Genomic DNA, 20,132 nt, shown 5'->3' with positions numbered 1-20,132 from the left:
ATTCTTGAATTATTTAGAAGATTTTAATGAGGATATTATTACCATTGAGGCAATCACACGATTGAATGTGGAGTGTGAGGAAATAGTGAGTGTGTAGTTATGAATAATGGAACGATGGCTTCCAGCTAAAAGAGCCACACGTCATTTTTCTTTCAAAAAAGCTGGACTTGAGTTTCGTGCCTGGTGACTGCGGTGATGTACCTCCGAGGCGTTGACTCTTCCTTCCTGAAAGGAACAGCTGCTCGGGTCGTGAGTGCACAGGTTGCGATATTTACACCAGTGGCAGCGGAAAGTGCTGTTTACACAGGACAGACACCTAGGAGAGGAGGAAATGAACAAATGACGGCAAGCTGTGATGGGCTACGTTTCCACGTCTGCACATGGGAGTAGAAAGGAAAAACACTTGATTGATATATCGTCACGGCTGCCTGTAAACTGAAGCATAAAGGGCAGGGTTGGGGTCAATTGTAATCCCTTAATTGATTATTAATTCCAATTATGGCGTAGTTATAGCTGTAATTGTAATTTAAAATCTGTTGCTATTGTAATTGAGTTTAGATAACTGACTTTGTAATTGTAATTGCCATGAAAATTCTTTAAAAAATGTCAATTGTAACTTTCAAAACTGGGAAACCATGTTACAGTTCTACACATATGTAGTGAACAATTATTAAAATGTGTTTCATATCAAGCTTTCCCACATTTTATCATTTAAAATAAACGAATTGAGGGCTGACCAAAACTATTGAAAAAAATAAAACCTTTTTTTTTTTTTATTAATTAGGCAGAATAACAAGGTAACCAATATATAGAATACATATTTGTTTTTAGTGTATTTTACAGCTGGTTAAAGACCCCGTTATCATTAGAGATGCTAACAGGAAGCTAACACAAGAGGAAGGTTAACTTTTATTAGGTTTTTTATTTCAGGCTCAGTAATTATGATTTATTGTAATTTAACTTTAGTAATTGAGAATGTCATTGTAATGGACTTTGAGGATAAAAAAAATATTGTAATTTAATTGTAATTCGAAAAAAAGTTTGTCACTGTAATTGTAACTGAAAAATGTAATTGACCCCCACCCTGGTGGGTGGCATTCCTGTTTGGTTAGGAATTCTACATCAATCAAATACTCTTTTGAAAAAAACACAGCTGTTTATTGCCAAGGCCAGAGTTTAAACAATTTACAAATGAGGTGGAGGACCATGAAATGTGCATGTGAAGGAAATCACCGCAAAGAAACCAAATAAAATCACTTTCACTAATAAAAACATGGAGGTTTTTATGTGAACGTCAGATGGTCAGAGTTGATGTGCAAACTGAATAGGTATAATTTGATTAAAACAACAAATAGGGCTGAGTGGCATTCATCTTTATATGATCCACCTTTCTATCGGTGTTTAAAATTATCATTCCAAACTCCTACTGCCATATTAATGCTGTTGGAAGAAATCAGGTTGACATTTGCATAAGAGCTCAAAGTCAAAGCAGCTTTAATGCACAGTTAAGGAGAGCTAAATAGATGACATTTGAATCACATGCTTTTCAATTTACTTTGCTTGATCTACCCATGACACCCTGCAGTCAGACTTCAAAGTACATATCTCTTTATTTCATTAATTCCAATTTATAGGCTGGTAAAAAAAAAAATATATATATACTGTATGTGTGTAGGCTGCAGTTGCTCATTTTATACCTTATTTCCAACACATGAATAGATCACTGTAATGCATAATGCAGATATTAATACATTTTCAATTATTAATATCAATATTAATTAGTAGTAACCCTTGTCTACTGTGGGTGTAAGAAAAAATCAATCCAGCGATTTATCGCGATATTTCATTGCGAGATTATCGTGTCGATGCAAAAATGTTCAAATTGATTTTTTAAAATGATTTTTAACAACAAAAAAAAACATTTATTGCACTAACATATGCAAAGTACGCAAACACCTTGTCACTAGGTGTCAGTGAATGCATTTTAGCTTGTAACTTGAGAACTTATCAGAATCTGATGTAGAAGCAAAAGTTAAACTTTTTTTTTTTTTTTTTAAATGTGTTTATCAGTTTGATGAACATACCACTTGTTTTTGATATTGGTATTTGAATTACAGTTAGTTACCATTTACTTGTTCTCACTCAAATAAACACAATTAAATAAATTGAATTTCATACCATTTTTGTAAGCTTGTAAAGGTGAAATTTGTAATTATTGTTATTGCAATATATCACGTTGTTTATCGCATTGTTTATTATGGGGATAATACTCTCTTACTGCTTTGAACAACACAACTTTAAGGCAGAAGTATTCACTTGTTGTCTGATGTATTCCAAACACAAACAGGTGTTATGATGTGTTCCGTTTGCAATCATTTTTCTTTCCTGAAATAATAAAAATCTTGATTTAAATGTGAATGATTTAATGTGTAGGAGAGTTTGTATTTGGCTGTGTATGAAGATGTAAGCGTTGAGCCGCTAATAAACTGCCATTTGAAGCTAAGTGGGAACAAACAAAGCAAGGGAAACACTTTATGTTGATTCAAATGAAACCAGACAGATAAATTGAACGCTGAGGTAATGTAATGGCCCCATCTTAAATGGGGCTGTGAGCACCAGTACATCATTGGCCTAAACTAAGCCACCCACGAGTCACTAATGAGGTCGTGGTTGGTTGGGTGGGTGGGGGGTTGGGGACGTTTGAGGGGGAGGGGCCGTGGCTGGCGACGTACTACTCACATGTGGTGCGTGCTGCAGTTGTAGAACTTCACCTCGGTGCTGGCCACCATTTGACCAGTCTCCTTAGAGGTCAGTCGAAGCTCTACACCAGCCCAGTCTGACAGACACAAGGAGGAAGAATTTATCATCCATGTAAGTTAGGGTGACCATATTTTGATTTCCAAAATAAAGGCAAGGCAAGGCAAATTTTTTTGTATAGCGCATTTCATACACAAGGCAACTCATTTTAAGCTGTTGAATATTTTATCATGTAAAGCACATTAAGGACATTCAAAATCATCAGTAAAATCATCAACAAACACATATCAACAACATGACCAAAAATCTGTCTCTCAATCATACGCAGTAGAGAAAAAAAGTGCCTTTAACTTTGATTTAAAAATGTTCACATTGTCCATGAAAGGACACTTGGGCCTCGACATACTCAAAAAGTACTTTAGGTTTTTTTTAATCTACATTATAACGGCTAAATACAATATAATAAATAAATGGGTTGTTATTGTCACGGTTTAAAAATTAATTTCTCTTAAAACAAAATCGTAAATCAGTTTTGACTCATGTCAATCACCTTTATTATACATTATAATCTCATATAAACCTTAACACAGGGGTGTCAAACTCATTTCATCTCCGGGGCCGTATACGGAGCAGTTTAATCTCAAGTGGGCCACAGATTTTAGGTGGAAAAAATAGTATTTTAATCATTATTGTACTCTAGTTTCCACTTCTACATATGCATAAAACACAAAATATGTAAGAAACCAACAATATCTAAGCAATAAGTGACAGATATCAGTCTCAACAGGATCTTCACTTTAAATTCCCAAGATTTTGTGACCAATTTTTATTTAATTAAGGGCAATATTATGTCATAATTTCAGGAAAATGTTACTGATTTTGTAAGAATTTTAATTTCTTTCAACAATTTAATGTTAAAAATGTCTGAAATCATGTGATCAAATCACAGGGAAAACTCTGAGCACCTGCAAGCACTGTTGAGTTTCATTTATACAATTATTCATGTTTTCTTTGTCATTTTCGCTTTCTCCTGCGGGACGAATCGGATGCTCCAAAGGGCTGGATTTGGCCCCCGGGCCTCGAGTTTGCCTTAAAATCTCTTAATCATTAAAACAATGAGAAACATTGCCTCCTAGAAATTAAAACTAACCTTTTCAATTAAATCCACCACTATTTGGTCTCTCATAATCTCTCTTTCTTTCTCTTGGATTTTGATCCTTTCTCTCTTTTCCTCGTGTGTGACGATTTTGTCAAACAAATCGGCTTCTTTAATGATTATATAATCTGTGAGTAATTGACATGACATTTGTTTTAAAGATGAAATCCTTAGCTTTCAGAAACTGGTGGAAATTCTCAGATAGAGCAAATATTAGCGGAGTTACAGTAGTTTAAATTAACATGTTCCCTGAGATGCGTTCAGGGTCCCTAATGTAAGTAGTAGGGAGGACAGAGAAGGAGAAAGGTAAAGGATGGTTAAACAAACCAAAACAATACACAAAAAAGGAAGGAAGGAGGTCAAAAAGAAAATTTTCATTATTTTGTCACAATTGTGTGACGAGCCCCCTGGTGTATGCGTTCCTGGAAAGTCTTTTAACTGTTTTCATCAGAAATGCTTTTATCGAAGGATTATAGATGTTTGTGCTTTTTTTTTACAGCCTTATGCAACTCCGCAAACTGTCCCAGTTTATACGTTTCAGCCGTGACTTTCTACTGAAAGGTAATATACATTCATTTATTGTTTATATCTGCTTTACTTGGACATGATGGCACTTCCACACAATTTCAGACACAGGTTTGTTTCTGGAGCTCACCTTGTCCCTCTGGTATCTGAGGAACTTCATTTCCAGCTGGAGAAAGACACATAACCCTGTTTCCATTGATGTGGCCCTCCACTTGTGCTTGTTGGCCAAACGAGCAGGTTATTCCGATGGAAAGATCGGGAACATTATTTACCTCAAGCAGAAGCTGGAAACGGGGAAATACACCATATTTAAAGCTCTGATACCAGATTACAGATAAAAGATGCAACATTTCACCATGTATGAAAGTAATAGCAACAAATGGAAACATAGTGAGGCTCTATGTCCATTTCTATCACAGCAGGGGGCCAAGAAACAATGCCACATTCTCAACATTAACATTAGCTTTTAAAATAATGACCAATATGACACAGAAAAAGCAAAGGGTTTCTGTAGGCTTTTGTTGTCATTGTCATTTTGTACTTTTTCTCATTTAGTGTGTGTTATTGTTTTGTGTGGGGTTTTTTTTGTCACTTAGTATATTTTAGTTTTCATTTTGTATATATTTGTGTAATTTTGTACTTTTTTATCTAATTTTGTGTGTTTGTTGTTGGTTTGTGTTTTTTTTGTTTTAGTCATTTATATGTATTTTAATTCTCATTTTGTAGCTTATTTGTGTCATTTTGTACATTGTTCTTACATTTAGTGTGTTTGTTGTTGTGTTGTGTGAGATTTTGAGTCACTTACTGTATTTTTATTCTCTTTTTGTAGATTTCTCTCATGTGTTGTTTTGTGTTTTTTTAGTCATTTACTATATTTTAGTTGTCATTTTGTATATATTTGTCATTTTGTATATTTTTCTCACATTTAGTGTGTGTTTGTTGTTGTTTTGTGTGTGTGTTTTTTTTTGTTATTTACAGATATTGTTGTCATTTTGTATCTACTTGTGTCATTTTGTAAATTTTCCTCTCATTCAGTGTGTTTGTTGATTTGTGTTTTTTTGGAGGTATTTAGTGTGTTTTTGATGTTGTTTCGAGAGTTTTGGAAATCATATCGGGCCCGTGCTACTTAAGCTAGATTAGCTCTTATCGCGCTAACTTCCGGGATTCAATCAGTGTGTGCTGTCCTACGAAGCTGGCGAACTAAATCACCATGGTAACTTAGGCTGAACGACTAACCTGGTCGGGGCTAGGTTTTGTTCTGGCTAGGATCTGAGTGAGTACTAAAGTCCCGCCTCCTGACCAATCAGTTCTCTAAGAAAACGACCTGACCAATCAAAGGAGAATCATTGTGAACATGTCGCTGTGTGGCTCTGATGTGACGCTGACAGGAGAGAGAATATTTAGACATCCATGCAATCTTTTCATTTGCCAATGGCATCCTATAGGAAACATATAGATTTATATCTGATGGACTCATGAAGTAAAATTAGTCAGCTGATAAAGCCTGCGTGCATCGGGCGCTTTTAGACCGATAAATTAATTCATTCATTCATGTATTCTGGGTTGATGCAAAGAGCCTCAGTCCTGTAAGATATATACTGTAAAATATAAATATATTCCACGGACAAGTTAAAAAAGAAGGTGAAACTGATCAGAGTGTCTGTTTATTCTCAGTTGATAATCTCGCTAATTTAAGCATTAACACTCATTAATTCCTGCATTAATTCCTTGCTGCTTTTACTGCTGCAACAGTGTTGTTTTTGGGCTAAAATATGGATTTTAATTCTTCATATTTTTAAAGAATTTTTTCTCAATTGTGACGTAATTTGCTCTCCACAGTTTATCCGTGTGTGTGATTGGTCTGACGCTGTAATCTCCTCCTCTGTCTCTAGAGTTCGCCCGTAGCCAGGCTGAAATAAACTCTCTTAACTTAGCGAGTTGATATCTAGATTTGTAGGACGGCTTCTGTCTGACCGACAATGTTTGGTTAGGTGAAGCCCGCTAACAGAGAAAAATCCAGCTTTGTAGTATAGGCCCTTTGTGTATTCTTGTTGTCATCTTGTGTGTTTTGTGAGTAATTTTGTACATTCTTCATTTTATTATTTTTGGAGTGTATGTTTTTTCCAGTCGTATGGTCGTACTTTCCTCTCATTTAGTGTGCGTTTGTTGTTGTCTTGTGTGTTTTGCAAGTAATCTTATAAATTTCCGTTGTCATATTGTTATATGTAAGTAATTTAGTGTATTTATGGAGTAATTTAATGTATTTTTGGTATGTTTTTCGAGTTGTTTTGTGTATTTTTCTGTCATTTGCCTTGGGGGGCTGCCCAAAAATAGGGGTTGACAATCAATACATAGCATTATTATATGAGCAAAGCCTTTGGTCTGACTAAAGCTATAACTAACCAGCTGCTGGTTCCAGCCTATCAATGATCAATATTGTTGATCCGTTTTGAGTGAGATCATGTTGTGCAGAACAGCAAACTAAACTAAAAAAAAAATTGAAGCTAGTTGTGCTACGCTACATTTGTCTTGAACCTCACAATTTGTGTTTTAAATTCAAAATAAAAAGACATAATACAGGGTGGACTATCCTGTTGTAAACCAATAACCTCTGTGTGCCACGTGGCTACTCTCTGTGATTGCTCATAAACTCTGACATTGTGAGTGACATGGAGTGATGATTGGTGGAGGGATAAAGTAAACTCACAGGGACACTGTGTGCTGGGACAGCGATGCTGTCTGGGTGAGCAATCACATGCACACAATGGTTAATGTCAGATGCGAAACGGAAAGTCTCTTCTGCTCTGGGACAGCGATCCCTCCTGGAGCACCTGCGGAGAAACATCAAGTCGTGGTTAGAGAATAATAATGAAATTCAATCAGAGGTGATTTCTAGCAGCTGATGAGACTAAAACGTCTCATTAAAGGTAATGGCAATCCAACGCGTAGTTAGCCTCCATTCATTCACCACAAATGGTCTTGATTTACCCCAAAGTTTAACGCCTACGAAAACAGCAAAGTGGTAATAATGTTTCGACTTTAGCACAAACTTGAACGACTTGAAGTTATTGCTGTCTTCCTCAAACCATTCGTGAGTTATTTTTTTTATTATTTTGTACATAAACAGAATATATGCCATAAAAAGGCTTGAATTGATCATCTAAGCAAGCAGTGGTGATAAAACTGGTTTGTCTAATTCAAGCTGGAAAATAAAATATCATCAGTTTCTTGAGAAAAGTTTTGAGAAAAATTACAACTGCCATTATATTACGTCATATGGTTTTGTTAACTTTTCATAACATACTTTTGTCTTTAGGTTGGGGTAGGGCTCGGCAAAAAATCAATTTAACTGATTTTTATTTTGCAAATTTGAGTTTTTGTAAAAAAAAATGATTTTTTTTTTTTTTATTCCACCAGTTTTTTCTGACTTTTTCACATTCCGTCCTTGTGGGTTACTGTAGCGCCATGTGAGCCCGCCCCCTCTTTGTTTACATTTGTTTACCTATTGAGTAGGCTGTATGTGTGCTACAGGCATGTTTCATTTATTATTCACACTATGCTGCGATGCTAAGGGAAGAGTTTATTAATTGTTTAATTGTAATGTTATATGTTATAAAATATGTAGTTTTCTGATTTCTTTATCAGAAAATTGAAGCTACTGTAAAGTTGCTGTTGCACTTTTGCTTAAACCTGGGTTAAAGCTTGAAATTGTTGAATGACAGAGCCTCATTTACTTTTTATTTTTAGATTGTTTTATGCATTTGAACTCTTGAGGACAATCACGGCAATAAAGTTGCACTTTTGACAATATATCTGATGTTTGCAGTCATTTTTAGGTGAAAAAAAACCCCAAAAAACTATTTGAAACTTAAATTTTTCTTTAAAAAATCTGAGATTATTTTTTAGGTAAAATTGCCCATCCCTAGGTTGAGGAGTTGCCAACTTATTAATTATCCTCCATTCAACAGTGAACAATAATGTTTAGTTATTTTTGTGTTAGTCAGCTTTATTCATGGACAGGCATTTCTACGGTACTTTTAACCACTGCATAGCAAATTTTCTTATGTGTCAATAAATTTGCAACGACGCGATATACTGTATGCAGCAATCCTTTTTAGACTTTTTTTAAGACCTTATCTGAAAAATCTTAAAACCTTATCACTGCTTGGAGCAACACATTTTGACATCAGATCTGAATGTTCGTACAGCTATGAAAAGCTTCTGCATCATCATCGTCATCTGTGGAGTTTAACTGTGGAACAGACTGAGTACTGAATTTAAAATAATTCCGAGCATAACTCTGTTTAAAAAGAAGCATTAAAAAAAGTATTCTTTTGAGGTATGTTGATAAATAATTATCACAAGGTGCTCGCTTGTTATTTGGAGTAAAAAGTTGCGGGATGTGGTACATTAAGTGTTAGTAAAGTGAGACTTTGTTAACGTTTAAGTTAGGAAATCTAGAAAAAATTAAAGGGGTTGATTAGCTAAGTTTGTACTTCTTCCTACTCCTTTTCGTTCATGTAAACTAATGCATAAGATGCCTATGAATTTGAAGATGCGAGACACTGTTTAGTTATTTCTTGATCAAAATAAATATATAAAATAAGTCATTTAACATACCAAACAGTTGTAAGTTTACAATCTAAACCTATGCAGCACAAACATTCAACAGAACCCAGATAAGATGAGAAGGAATACATTTAACCAAAGGCAAGTTTATTCAAATATACGTTAGGTCAGAAGTGCCAAACATTTTTCATAGATGCCAAATACGGAAATGTATGTATATAAATATTCAAGAAGATGTAAAACTTCCTAAAATGGCAGATAAGGCTTTTTAATACTTTTTGAGGGCCTTCATTTTCCTGACATTTGATTAATCAACTTCTAATACGTTTTAGGCCGTGGCTATCTGTACGGTTGCCGTATCAATATACCGACATTCTATCCGTACACATTGGCCAGTTTAGGTCGTGTGACGAAGACTAAACCTAACCCCCTAAAAATTGTTGCGATATAGGGTTATAACCTAACCCAAACCCAAACCCTAAGATGCTACGTAAGCGTACTTCGGTAAACGTACCAATAGCACCCGGGGGTTGTCTGTACGGCAACCGTACAAATAGACCCCAACCCTTCCTCCGTTCCAGCGGTTGGTAGTAGGAGGCGCGCCGTAAGGGCAGCGCCACACTGTGGCTGCCCTGTAAACTACCTATCCTAAAGATCCATTCCCTGTGCTAACGTGCTGTTGTATTGAATTGAATTGAATGTTGTGTTTGTTGGTTTTTTTGTCACAATGTTGCTGAAGAGTTTTTTCATGATCCCAAACTCTGCCCTTCTCTACAAGGGCCTAGTTTGATTTTTGCCTTTTATTTTTATCTCTTCTTCTTACCCATTGTTGTTATCCCATTCATCATCTAAATAAGGGGCGCCGCCCTTGTGGCGAACCGCACTTATAAATGTTGTGTGATTGTCTTTTCATGTTTTCTTGGACGGGATGAAACTGAAATGTAATTTAGTTGCTCTGTTGCTTTGTAACGTGCAATGACAAACTCATCATCTGCTGTGCATAACAGGAAAGGAAGCTTAAAAGTCTCTCAGATGATGCTGGTGTTACAGAACTTTCTCGGCGAGCTCAAAGAGTATGTAATCACTGCAATTATGAAGGTGTTCTGAATAGATATCTCTGGCTCGTATCCCAAAGGTAGAAGTACCGTAGTCACCTTCTACCTGCTCATCAGCTGAAGTGCCACGAATAAAAAGAAAGATGCCTTTCATCTCTCTGTCCTTTAGTGCCTTTCAATGTTGTCCCTTTTATTCAGTGTTTTGTGTGATGGAGCCATTTGTTCTCTTTTCCTTTGGGCTTTTTTCTTTCCATGCTCTCGGTTAGATGGGTGCTTTGCTGCACCGTGCCGAGAGGTTGGAGAGTGAGAAAGATGTCTGCACGTAGCACACAATCTAAATTTAATAGACAGGAAAACAAAGTAGCCTCATTCTGCGGAATGGGGCATTAAAACTCATTTCAGGTTACTTAGGGGAGGAGCAGACATCTACTTTAAAGACTGTGGGACACTAATTAAAATAAACATTGTAGTAATTGGCTCGCAGACACAGTTGGCACAAGGAAGAAAAAAAGCATTACTGTAGCTTAAATAAATGAGGTAATTTAGATCTGTAGTGAGTTTATTCTCACTTCACTGTCGGTTTTATAAAAAAAATGGGAGAGCAATTTAAAAATTGCAGATCATCATCAAGATATCGCAGCTAAAAATGCAGACGTCATATAATGAGGTGGTTGTAAATCCCTGACTGAAGTCGGCTTCAAATACAGCAGCAAAACATGGTTTTAATTTTCTGAATCCCGTTTGCTGCATATTGTGGTGTTATCCAAGCTAACCTGAGGTCAGATAATTAAGATGGAGGGGATAAGCTTTGCTAAGTCAGGTCCTAAATGTTCTCGGGGTACATAGTGGTGCAGCTGGTACACCTGCTGTGATTGCCAGGCTTAATCCCTCCGTCCTCCATTAACACCAGTCGCCCTTGTGCACCAAGGACAATGGGAGCTGGTGTGCATGTAGGTTCTGCTGTATTGAACGCTATTATTTAGGAGGGATCATGCTGTCAAGTAAGCCTGTGTTAGCAGGTGTTGGCCTATGTTAGCCTGTGTTAGCAGGTGTTAGCCTGTGTTAGCTGTGCGTTTGTGCTGCCAGCTGTTGATAATAGTCCAGGCACCAAGTCTGTTTTATTTAACTGCACTGATGCTTTCATTCATTCATTCATTCATTGCCCCATGAAAGCTGTTTGGTAAACAGCTGCTTTTACCCCTCCTATTGTCCTTGGGGTCAATTTGACCCCATTCAATGTTTATCATTAAAAATAATAATAGTTGACTTTTTTTGCTTCATATTTACAATTAATTAACCCTCCTGTTATCCTTAAATATTACTCAAACATTTGGCCCTCTGGGTCAATTTGACTCCAGCAATATTTGCCTCCAGAAATTGATTGGGGTTCATATCATCACCACAACCAATAGGCTTCATCCTCTTGTGCTCATTAATGTTGTCAGTAAATTTCAGAAGATTTAGATCACACATGTCAAACTCAAGGCCCAGGGGCCAAATCCGAACCTTTAGAGCATTCGATTCGGCACGCGGCAGCAAGCAAAAAAAGCATGAATCATCGTTTAAATTACAAACTAATTCAGTTGTTCCAACTAAGAAATATCTCCAAATTAATACACAAATTCAATGAAACTTCAGAATTTTTGCAGGGCTCACATACTGTACTGTATATATCTGATATCACACTATAGAAGTCATTTTTACATTTAAATTGTTAAGAAAACTCTAACAAAATTTGTGAAAGTGAAGATCCTGCAGGGACTGATATCTGTCACTTATTGCTTTGATATTATCAATTCCATACATATTTTATCATTTATTTATACGTGGAAGTGAAAACTAGAGCATAATAATGATTAAAATACTATTTTCTCCACCTAAATTCAGTGGCCCCTTTAAGATAAACTGCTCCATATTTGGCCCCTGGACTAAAATGAGTTTGACGCCATTGATTTAGATCAAAATCATTCAAGATTAATTCATTCTAATTTAAAGGTTTGTCCTAATGATGGTGCTAGAGAACAGGTCAAGGTTTCATCATCAAGGGGTTAATTATGTGTTCAACAAATAAAAACAATGTGCCCGAAACAAAAAATGGTCTATAATTTTCTGAAAATAATTTTCTGGAGGCAAATATAGCGGCGGTCAAGTTGACCCCAAGGGTAAAATGAGTTAGTAATGTTTGAGGATACAGGAGGGTTGAATCGTAATTTTAATCCCCCTGGCTTTGATTTGTGCATGTGTGTGCGTGTGCGCGTGTGCGTGTGTGTGTGTTCGGTGAGAGACTCACATGTTGTGCAGGACACACCATCCACAGTGGGGGTCACCGGAGCTCAGACACTCGGAACATGTGCTGTGCTGATCACAGGCCTCCACTGGGACCTGAGCCACCTACAGCATACCATGACACGACAAAAACAGAAAAAAAAAAACATCTCAGCCTGGAGAGAGAGAAATAAAATTACATGCAACAATAAATCCTGGCTAGAACTAAACAAGGGATTACACCAACACAAGCGTTTAAATAATAATGCAAATATGTGCTTTTTACATAAATCCTATAGAAATCTAAATATGCTTTTACTTTCCTGATTTTAGTGAGTTTACACTTGATTAGGCATTTTTAAGTCTGGAGAATAGCTACAACACTGCTGTTGAAATATGTTTTTTGTAAAGTTTTTGCACATTTTACATCTTTTGATCTAAAAAAAAAAATAGTCAAATCTCTCATACATTTTCCTAAATCTTACATTCCTGTTATTCAGACCTCAGAGTACATTTTGAATCCAGCAGTCTCAGTGAATCTCCCAATGACAAAAATGTAAAATTCAACCAGATTGAAATGTATTCTATACTTCTGGACCTCTTCTCATCGGTTTTATTCTTAAAGTTTGAGAGAGCCACACATTTTTACACAAAATCACGATAATATTGCTCAATAAAATACTGCCCTTTCTTGTAATTTACTGAAACAGGATTAATTTACACTGTGAGGGCCATTCAATCACACTTCTGACATTAGGAAACAATAATTATTTAGCTATATTGGACAAAGAAAATATTTACTAATAACATAATCAAGTTGCACTGTTTTTTGTGCTTAGCATTTTGATTTTGTGGATTAAGGAAGGAATTCAGAAGAGCTTGTTGATACACAAATGAATGAAACGCCATGTGAAACTGAGGAGGGGGTACTTTAAATATGAAGAGGGGGTACACCTGATTTTACAAATGTGCAAAGGGGGTACACGGGAGGAAAAATGTTGGGAACTACTGTTGTAAGGCGTTGTGAACATCTCTACTAAATATCTCCACTAAACATAAATTACCAAATGTAACCTCGCAAATGTTTACTTTAAAAATATGAGTTGCTAGTTAGCCTGTTGTCAATCACGTGGAACAGTTCTGCAACTAAAAGTCATATAATAGGCCAAAAGTTAATGAGGGTAAACTGATGAAATTTCATTTTGAGATTTATTCTAGTTGTTGAGTCTAGTTTCATTTGACAACATTCAAAATGATTCAGTCAACCAAATCTGATCCAGGTTTATTCACAACTATCATTTAAATGGTTTCAGTAAGTTGTATATTCACAAACTTCTGTTCCAACTCAAAATAAAGTCTTTGAGGATATTTATTATGTGTTTTAATGAAATTGTCATTGTTTTATATACCCAGCCTTTGTTTGCTTTTAGTCATGGTTTAGTTTAGGCCAGTGGTTCCTCGCTTTTTTTCTGCTGCACCCCCTTTTGAATGAAAAAAAAGGGATAACAAAAGTGTAACCTTTTTTTTGGAAAACAATAAAAATTGGACCATTCTTCTTCAAATCTCATTAAAATAACGTTGTGGAGGCTAAATTAAAGGGAAGTGAATGACTTTCAAGATGTTGTAATTTAAAAAAAAAACATTTAGCCTTAACATTAGCAGCCAAGTACAGAAAAGTATACAATGCGTCAAGGCTGGAAAGTAAAAAAAAAAAAAAAAAGCCTTGATTATGGGCGGGGCTCCTGGAGCATTTAAGACACGCCCAGTCCAGTCTATTCTATAAAATCTCCAAAGAACAATCTATACTATGCTAACTAGCTACTCAATACTCACTATAGCTCTCTATTCACTATTTAATCCAACGTACTCGAGTTTACAGATGCTAGTTTTATAGGAGGGGCGGGGCTAACGTTGGTGGTTCGTGATGTAAGAAGCCACAAAACCTAACAAACCATCATTATCAGCCAATAGCAAAATTCAGTTGTAATAGTAGGGTTTTAACCCATAAAGGGTAAGGCTGAATGATAAATTGCATTTGCGATATTGCGATGTCATGAAATGCGTGAAAGGCTGCATTTTTTTTTTTTTTTCTTGTCCTGTCTTGTACTGTCCTGTTAAGTTCAGAGAGTGTTTAAGAAGTCCACACGTTTACATGTTTCATGAAACGTGAAGTTAGATAGATGTGTTGACGAGGTAAAACCACAAATTTGTTTGCTTTATTGTTGTAATCTGTGCTTTAAAATCTACATTTTATATTTATTTAAAGTTTAAATAAATCTGAATATGTTTATTATGAAACACATTGATTTATTGCTTGAGTTCATTGAAAAATACATGACAAGAGGCCCTTGAATAAAATCGTTCAGCCCTCATAGAGGGCAGTTACTCTTACATTTTCATAACAAAATATTTTTAATTGAAATACTTGCTGCTACTGTTCTTTGAATATATAGGTTCGTATTTTCCACACATTATAGAACAAACACACACTTTATTACTGCCAGTATATCGTTGAACACATAAGCGTATACGTTTTCCATGAGCCGCTGTAGGAGGTAACGCCAATGTTTGGACGCCTGGCATTTAACAAAAAAAGGTAGAGCTACACACTGAGCCCAGGGGTTTTATTCTGTATTTTATCCATTATTGTGGGTCTGGTCATATGATGCAAGCCATTTCCTGATGTAAGCAATCACAAATGAGGGAATGGATCATGGATTAGAGTGTCTCCGCTGCTCCTGATAACATAAGTGGGTGCTCTCTCAGGTCTGTGTTGGAAAAATGGATTAACGACTGCTTCTTACAAAATAACTTTCTGCTTTTTTTTTTTTCCGTCAGTTCAAAACCTATTCGCTGTGTTCCATTAGCAAAATGATTTTATGGCAAAGGGAGGAGTGGAGAGCCCTAAATCCATAAGTGAGGTGGGAGGGATGATGCAGCTCAGATAAACTCTGGTGGTCTGTGGCCAGCTAAGCAGGGTGACATTTACAAAAGTCAAAGTGTGGATCTGCAGCTTTCTGCTGAATCCTGCAGAATCAGAAGTGAAACTGAGCTGGTGAATCCCAATAAGATCTGGGGATTGGATGTTGTGATTATAGGAGCAGCTTAAATGAATGAAGACGAGGCCTGATTCACACTCGCTTGTATATTCATGAAAACAGACGTGGCTTTGATCTCTATGCAAAACAGTATTTTTAGTAACTATAATTTGCACATTTTTAATAAACTATGGAAAAGAGTTTTTTTTTTTTTTTTTACAAACACTGTTTATGCCGCAGAACAGTGCGATAGAGCTGAATTTATCTTTGCTGATGTGAGTTCTTCCTCCAAATTGAATCAAGAACATGGTGGCAAAGATAAACAAGTATGTACTGTACATACAGTACATTAAAAATCAAGCTCTGTTGAAAGTCAGTTATAGTCAACATCACTGAAAACTTTTGGTATCTATCCCGTAACTTACAGTGGTTATTTATTACATATATTACATCATAATTATTACAATATTTATATTTACATAATGTTTATTTTTATCCATCTACATTAGTGCTTCAATGTGCCTAATTCTTACTTTAATCTGCTCTAGATTTCTCATTAATCATTAAAGGTCCAGTATTATGCAATTTTTCACCCATCTCCATTTGTTTAAGAACTCCAACAACATAGTATTTGAGGTTTATTTTCCCAAACTCGCCTGTTTTCTGGAGTTTTAGCCTCTGAAAAGTCACTTTCAGACACTTTACAACCACAACTCACTTCTCCAATCTACCGCTACAGAAACACAAACTACTTTTCTCATGTGAATCTGCGCTGCTTGAGTTTTGCAACACATTTTGCGAGACGTCTGTAGCAAAACTGATTCATGCTCGTAGCTCCCCACTCCAGCATGTGTGGGATTGACCAATCAGAAACAAAGATTTCGAGACAGTGCGCTGTGTCTTTTTAGCGCAGCAGCCGGTGATATGACCGAAACAGTCATTTTTCTTCACTGTAAAGGCAGAATACTGAAATTTGCCGCCTCAGATTGTTTGGAAAAAGTTGTTAGAGTAATTTATGAACAAAAATACTCATGGAGAGTGATTCTCCTTGTTTAAATTTAGGCTAACGCTATGTGGAGATGAGGATCGAGAGCTGACAGCTGATGCAGTGACTAAGATCTTCAAAATCTTCATTTTATGAGACAGTTCACATACATGTTCATTGTTTTACTGCTTCGTCACATTATACAGATTGTAATTTTATGTGTAAATATCAGTCTATACATTTTTTCTCATCATTTGTGACATTAAATTTATTTCACGTGTGTGTGGATTTTTTATACACAAGCTCACATCACATTTTACAAGCTCTCACATTTTGCAACATATCTATCTTCATAGTTTTGGGGCATTCATGCATATGCATCAGTAGACTTCAGCGTGTGTGTTTATCACAGCAGCAGTAAATCATAAACAGTTACTTTCTCTTCCTTCTCACCTTGTCTGACCACAGAAATAGTCCAGTTAAGGTAATAATACATCGTTTTGTCCAACCGCTGCATCGTATTGGGTCACAAACACGTCACATCATCCCATAAAGGCGAGCGAGAATTGTCAGGAGGAGGAGTTTTCGCTTTATGAGTCATAAGGCGAGAAAAATCCAACTCGCATGTTTGGAGCTGACTTTTTACAAAACGTGGAATAACAAGGGAGGGAGGAAACAGAAATTTTTCAACTTCTCTCTGAATGAGGCTAAAGAGATGTATATCAATGGAGCAAAACCATTATAAAGTGATTTTTTTTCATAATACTGCTTCAATAAAGAAGTTTGCCTATATTTTTATCAAAGATTCTTTGTTGCAAGAAATATCATTCAGGTCTATAAATCTTTGTTTGACAGCCTCTGAATGACCTTTTTTTCTCTCTATTGTCGCTGAATAATGACCATTTTCCACTTTTCTCTCTGGGAGAATTAGAAAACCTTCAACTTTTTGACATGTGGAACAGCACAAACCCTAATGTGCAACCTTACAATTATAGCAGTTGTTTACCACTCAGACACTTTCATTTGGATTCACTAAAGCTTTATGATTGATGTCACCAGAGTTTCAGTTTTCATGCTCTCTGCACTGCTGCCATAATACATACTTATTATTTATACTTAGCCTTTTCAATATCCAACCTTTACTTTTTCTTTTTTCTCTCCGTCTCTTGTTCTTATTTGATTTTAGTTTTTAATAACCATTAATGTTGGGTTTTTCAAAATTATTTTTTATTAATGAATTAAATATTTTAGTTCTGCTTAAGAACTTATTACATCAAATTCATACATTTATATTTATCTAGTTCAATTTTTAATTATTTATATATATATATATATATATATACAGTATATAATTTTTTCCAAATAGCTATTTCATTACAAGCCTAATAATTGTCACAAGAATTGCAGTCTTCAATCCTTACAAACATATATAATCCAATTTCTACAAACATGACCATTTACTGAGCTGTTTACTCTAAAATGCTTTTTTTTTTTTTTTTTTTTTTTTTTTTAAAAATGATATATTTTTTTTTAATTTGGCATCTGGCAAAACATACTTTCATGGACCTCTTCCTGTAGATGCTGTAAAAAGCCAATAAAGTGTTCCATGTTGCTCTGTTCTGCTCTACGTGTTCATGTCTAAAGACCCAAGGTCATCAACCCGAGGCTCGTCAGCTACTGACAAAAGATGGCGATGCTTTAGAAAAGATACAGAATAGAAAATGAAATCTGTCACAACAATAAGGCATTTTTCAATACACACACATACCTATACAGTAGGTTTTGTTCAATATTCAATATTTATTTACAGGATTCACTCTTTTCCCTTTTGAAATCATTGATAATGTTTTAATGTGAAACCAGAAACCCTGGGAATCAAAGTAACTTTTGTGAAGAACCGAGATTAAATAATACAAAAATACAATCCTTACTTTATCAACTTGATAAGAGATAGATACCGGTTCATTAGGGGTGTAACGATTCTTTTTAAAGTCGTAATTATGATTGGTTGTTGCCGATTCGATTTAAGGACGATATTAATTAATTCAGATTGATTCGATCCAAAACAATTCAGTGGCTTGAAATCAATTCAGTAACTTTTTATTCAAAATAAAAAAATACTAGTGTGATTGTAAAATAAATAGCTGTAAACTGTATAGTGCAGGTGAGGTGTCATAGATTCCTGTTGTTTCTTGTAAGGGAATCATTTATAAATGTATTTTATGGACATAAACAAACAAGTAAACAATATTTAATGACAAATGTATTCACATTTTATTTGAATAAAGTCCAACCAGCGCTTCAGTTTAAATGAACAGGATGTTAACATTTTCGGACCTCATTTTCAATACTCATTCAATAAAAATATTAGGTTCACCGTAACGTCTTTAATATTAAAAGTAAGGAAAGTCTGCCATGCTTTCCTTGTATCAATAAAATCCATTGATTATCTTCTTAAATTATTTTAGATCCATTGTCATTCGAAAGGCCAACTTGCCTAGCACAGAGCAATGTAGTTGGAACGCAGGAATATTAATCGATTCGATGATCTAATATATGAATCATTACACCCTTATAGTATATTATTACTTATTATCATTCAATTCTAAACGTTGCAGTCACACTACAGTGCACTGCCCTACAAACAAAGGAGTGAAAGGGGTGGATGGAGAGACAGGGAGACACAAAGAGGAGGATTTTAAGGAATGCTTCTACATTTGATAGAGTGCTACTCTGAGTGATTGCACAGGAAAAAACCCCTGCAGCATTTTAACCCTCTTCTCTCAGGTTTAAAGCTTCATTTATCACTTCACCCACTGGAGAATGACATTCGGTGAGGTTGCTTTGTGCTGGCGTTTACTGCTCTTCTCTTCTCAGTGATGATCAAACTAAAAGCTTACTGTGAGAGCGGGGGGAAGTAGATTTGATCCTTTTCTATTAATAATGGTTCTCAGAATGTGTGTTTCTTTGAGAGGAGACGCACACGTTTGCATGGACTGTGTTGTTTTTTGCCGTCACTCTTCATCATCATGCTAACCCTGCGTGTTCCACTGTGCGTGAGACATGGGAGCTCATTGTTATTCCACGGGAGTCGGCTGATCTCAGCCAAATCAGTCTGCACTCTGCTTCTCATTCCCCATCATTCCTGTAATGTACGGCTCCCTTGAATGTGGAAATCCCTCATCTCCTGGATCTACTGGAAGTGTGGGATAACTGTGAGTGAAGCCTTCTCCGTGGGGGATTCCTCATCTGAGCTGTGGGGAAGTCTGAAGGGGAATGCTGAGCAAACGTAGGGGAATGAGACGGTGAAGCAGAAGCTTTGCTGCTTTTTCATGCTCCTCCAGGCTACAAAGTTAAAGCTGTTCTAACATTAGCAGAAAATGCCCAGCCGAGCCACGATGTGTTTGTTTGTTACAACACGTCACTGACGGCAAGAATTAGAGGCAGTAGCAGCCAGGCTATCGCCTTGAATCAAGTACGTATCTCTCCTTGAACGACCAGAGCTCATCAATAAGTGAAGCCCTGTCTCTACCAGTCGATCACACAGTCAGAAGTGCTGCCTTAAAGCTGCAGTATGTAAGGTTTTTATGGTCAAAACTCCATAATCACATTAGAGAATATTGTAATTCAAAGTGTTCTGAGAGGACAGTGGACTCTGTATTTGAGCTTTAGTAATCCAGGAGCATGATGCAACTTTTCAGCCAATCAGAGATCTTTTTAGAGTGGTCCATGAGCATTTTTGTCGTGATACTATTGGCTGCCCGACAAGAGTTGATGCACGT

General features: G+C 36.0%; 1 protein-coding gene across 2 annotated transcripts in view; it reads right to left on the bottom strand.

Annotated features, from left to right (window-relative positions):
• Positions 1 to 20,132, bottom strand: part of LOC114463452 (plexin-A2-like) — a 123,996-nt gene that overhangs the window by 47,270 nt on the left and 56,594 nt on the right. For both annotated transcript variants that reach the window (XM_028447005.1, XM_028447006.1), the window contains exons 5-9: positions 12,353 to 12,453; positions 7,146 to 7,269; positions 4,569 to 4,722; positions 2,740 to 2,836; positions 202 to 316 (exon numbers count right to left, since the gene is read on the bottom strand). In XM_028447005.1, the coding sequence (XP_028302806.1) occupies positions 202 to 316; positions 2,740 to 2,836; positions 4,569 to 4,722; positions 7,146 to 7,269; positions 12,353 to 12,453 (591 nt within the window). The remainder of the gene's footprint in view (positions 1 to 201; positions 317 to 2,739; positions 2,837 to 4,568; positions 4,723 to 7,145; positions 7,270 to 12,352; positions 12,454 to 20,132) is intronic.

Source organism: Gouania willdenowi, chromosome 5 (genome assembly GCF_900634775.1).
Source record: "Gouania willdenowi chromosome 5, fGouWil2.1, whole genome shotgun sequence".
Classification (NCBI taxonomy): Eukaryota; Metazoa; Chordata; class Actinopteri; order Blenniiformes; family Gobiesocidae; genus Gouania; species Gouania willdenowi.
The sequence above is the reverse complement of the archived record's forward strand: the minus strand, read 5'-3'. Positions and strand labels throughout refer to the sequence as shown.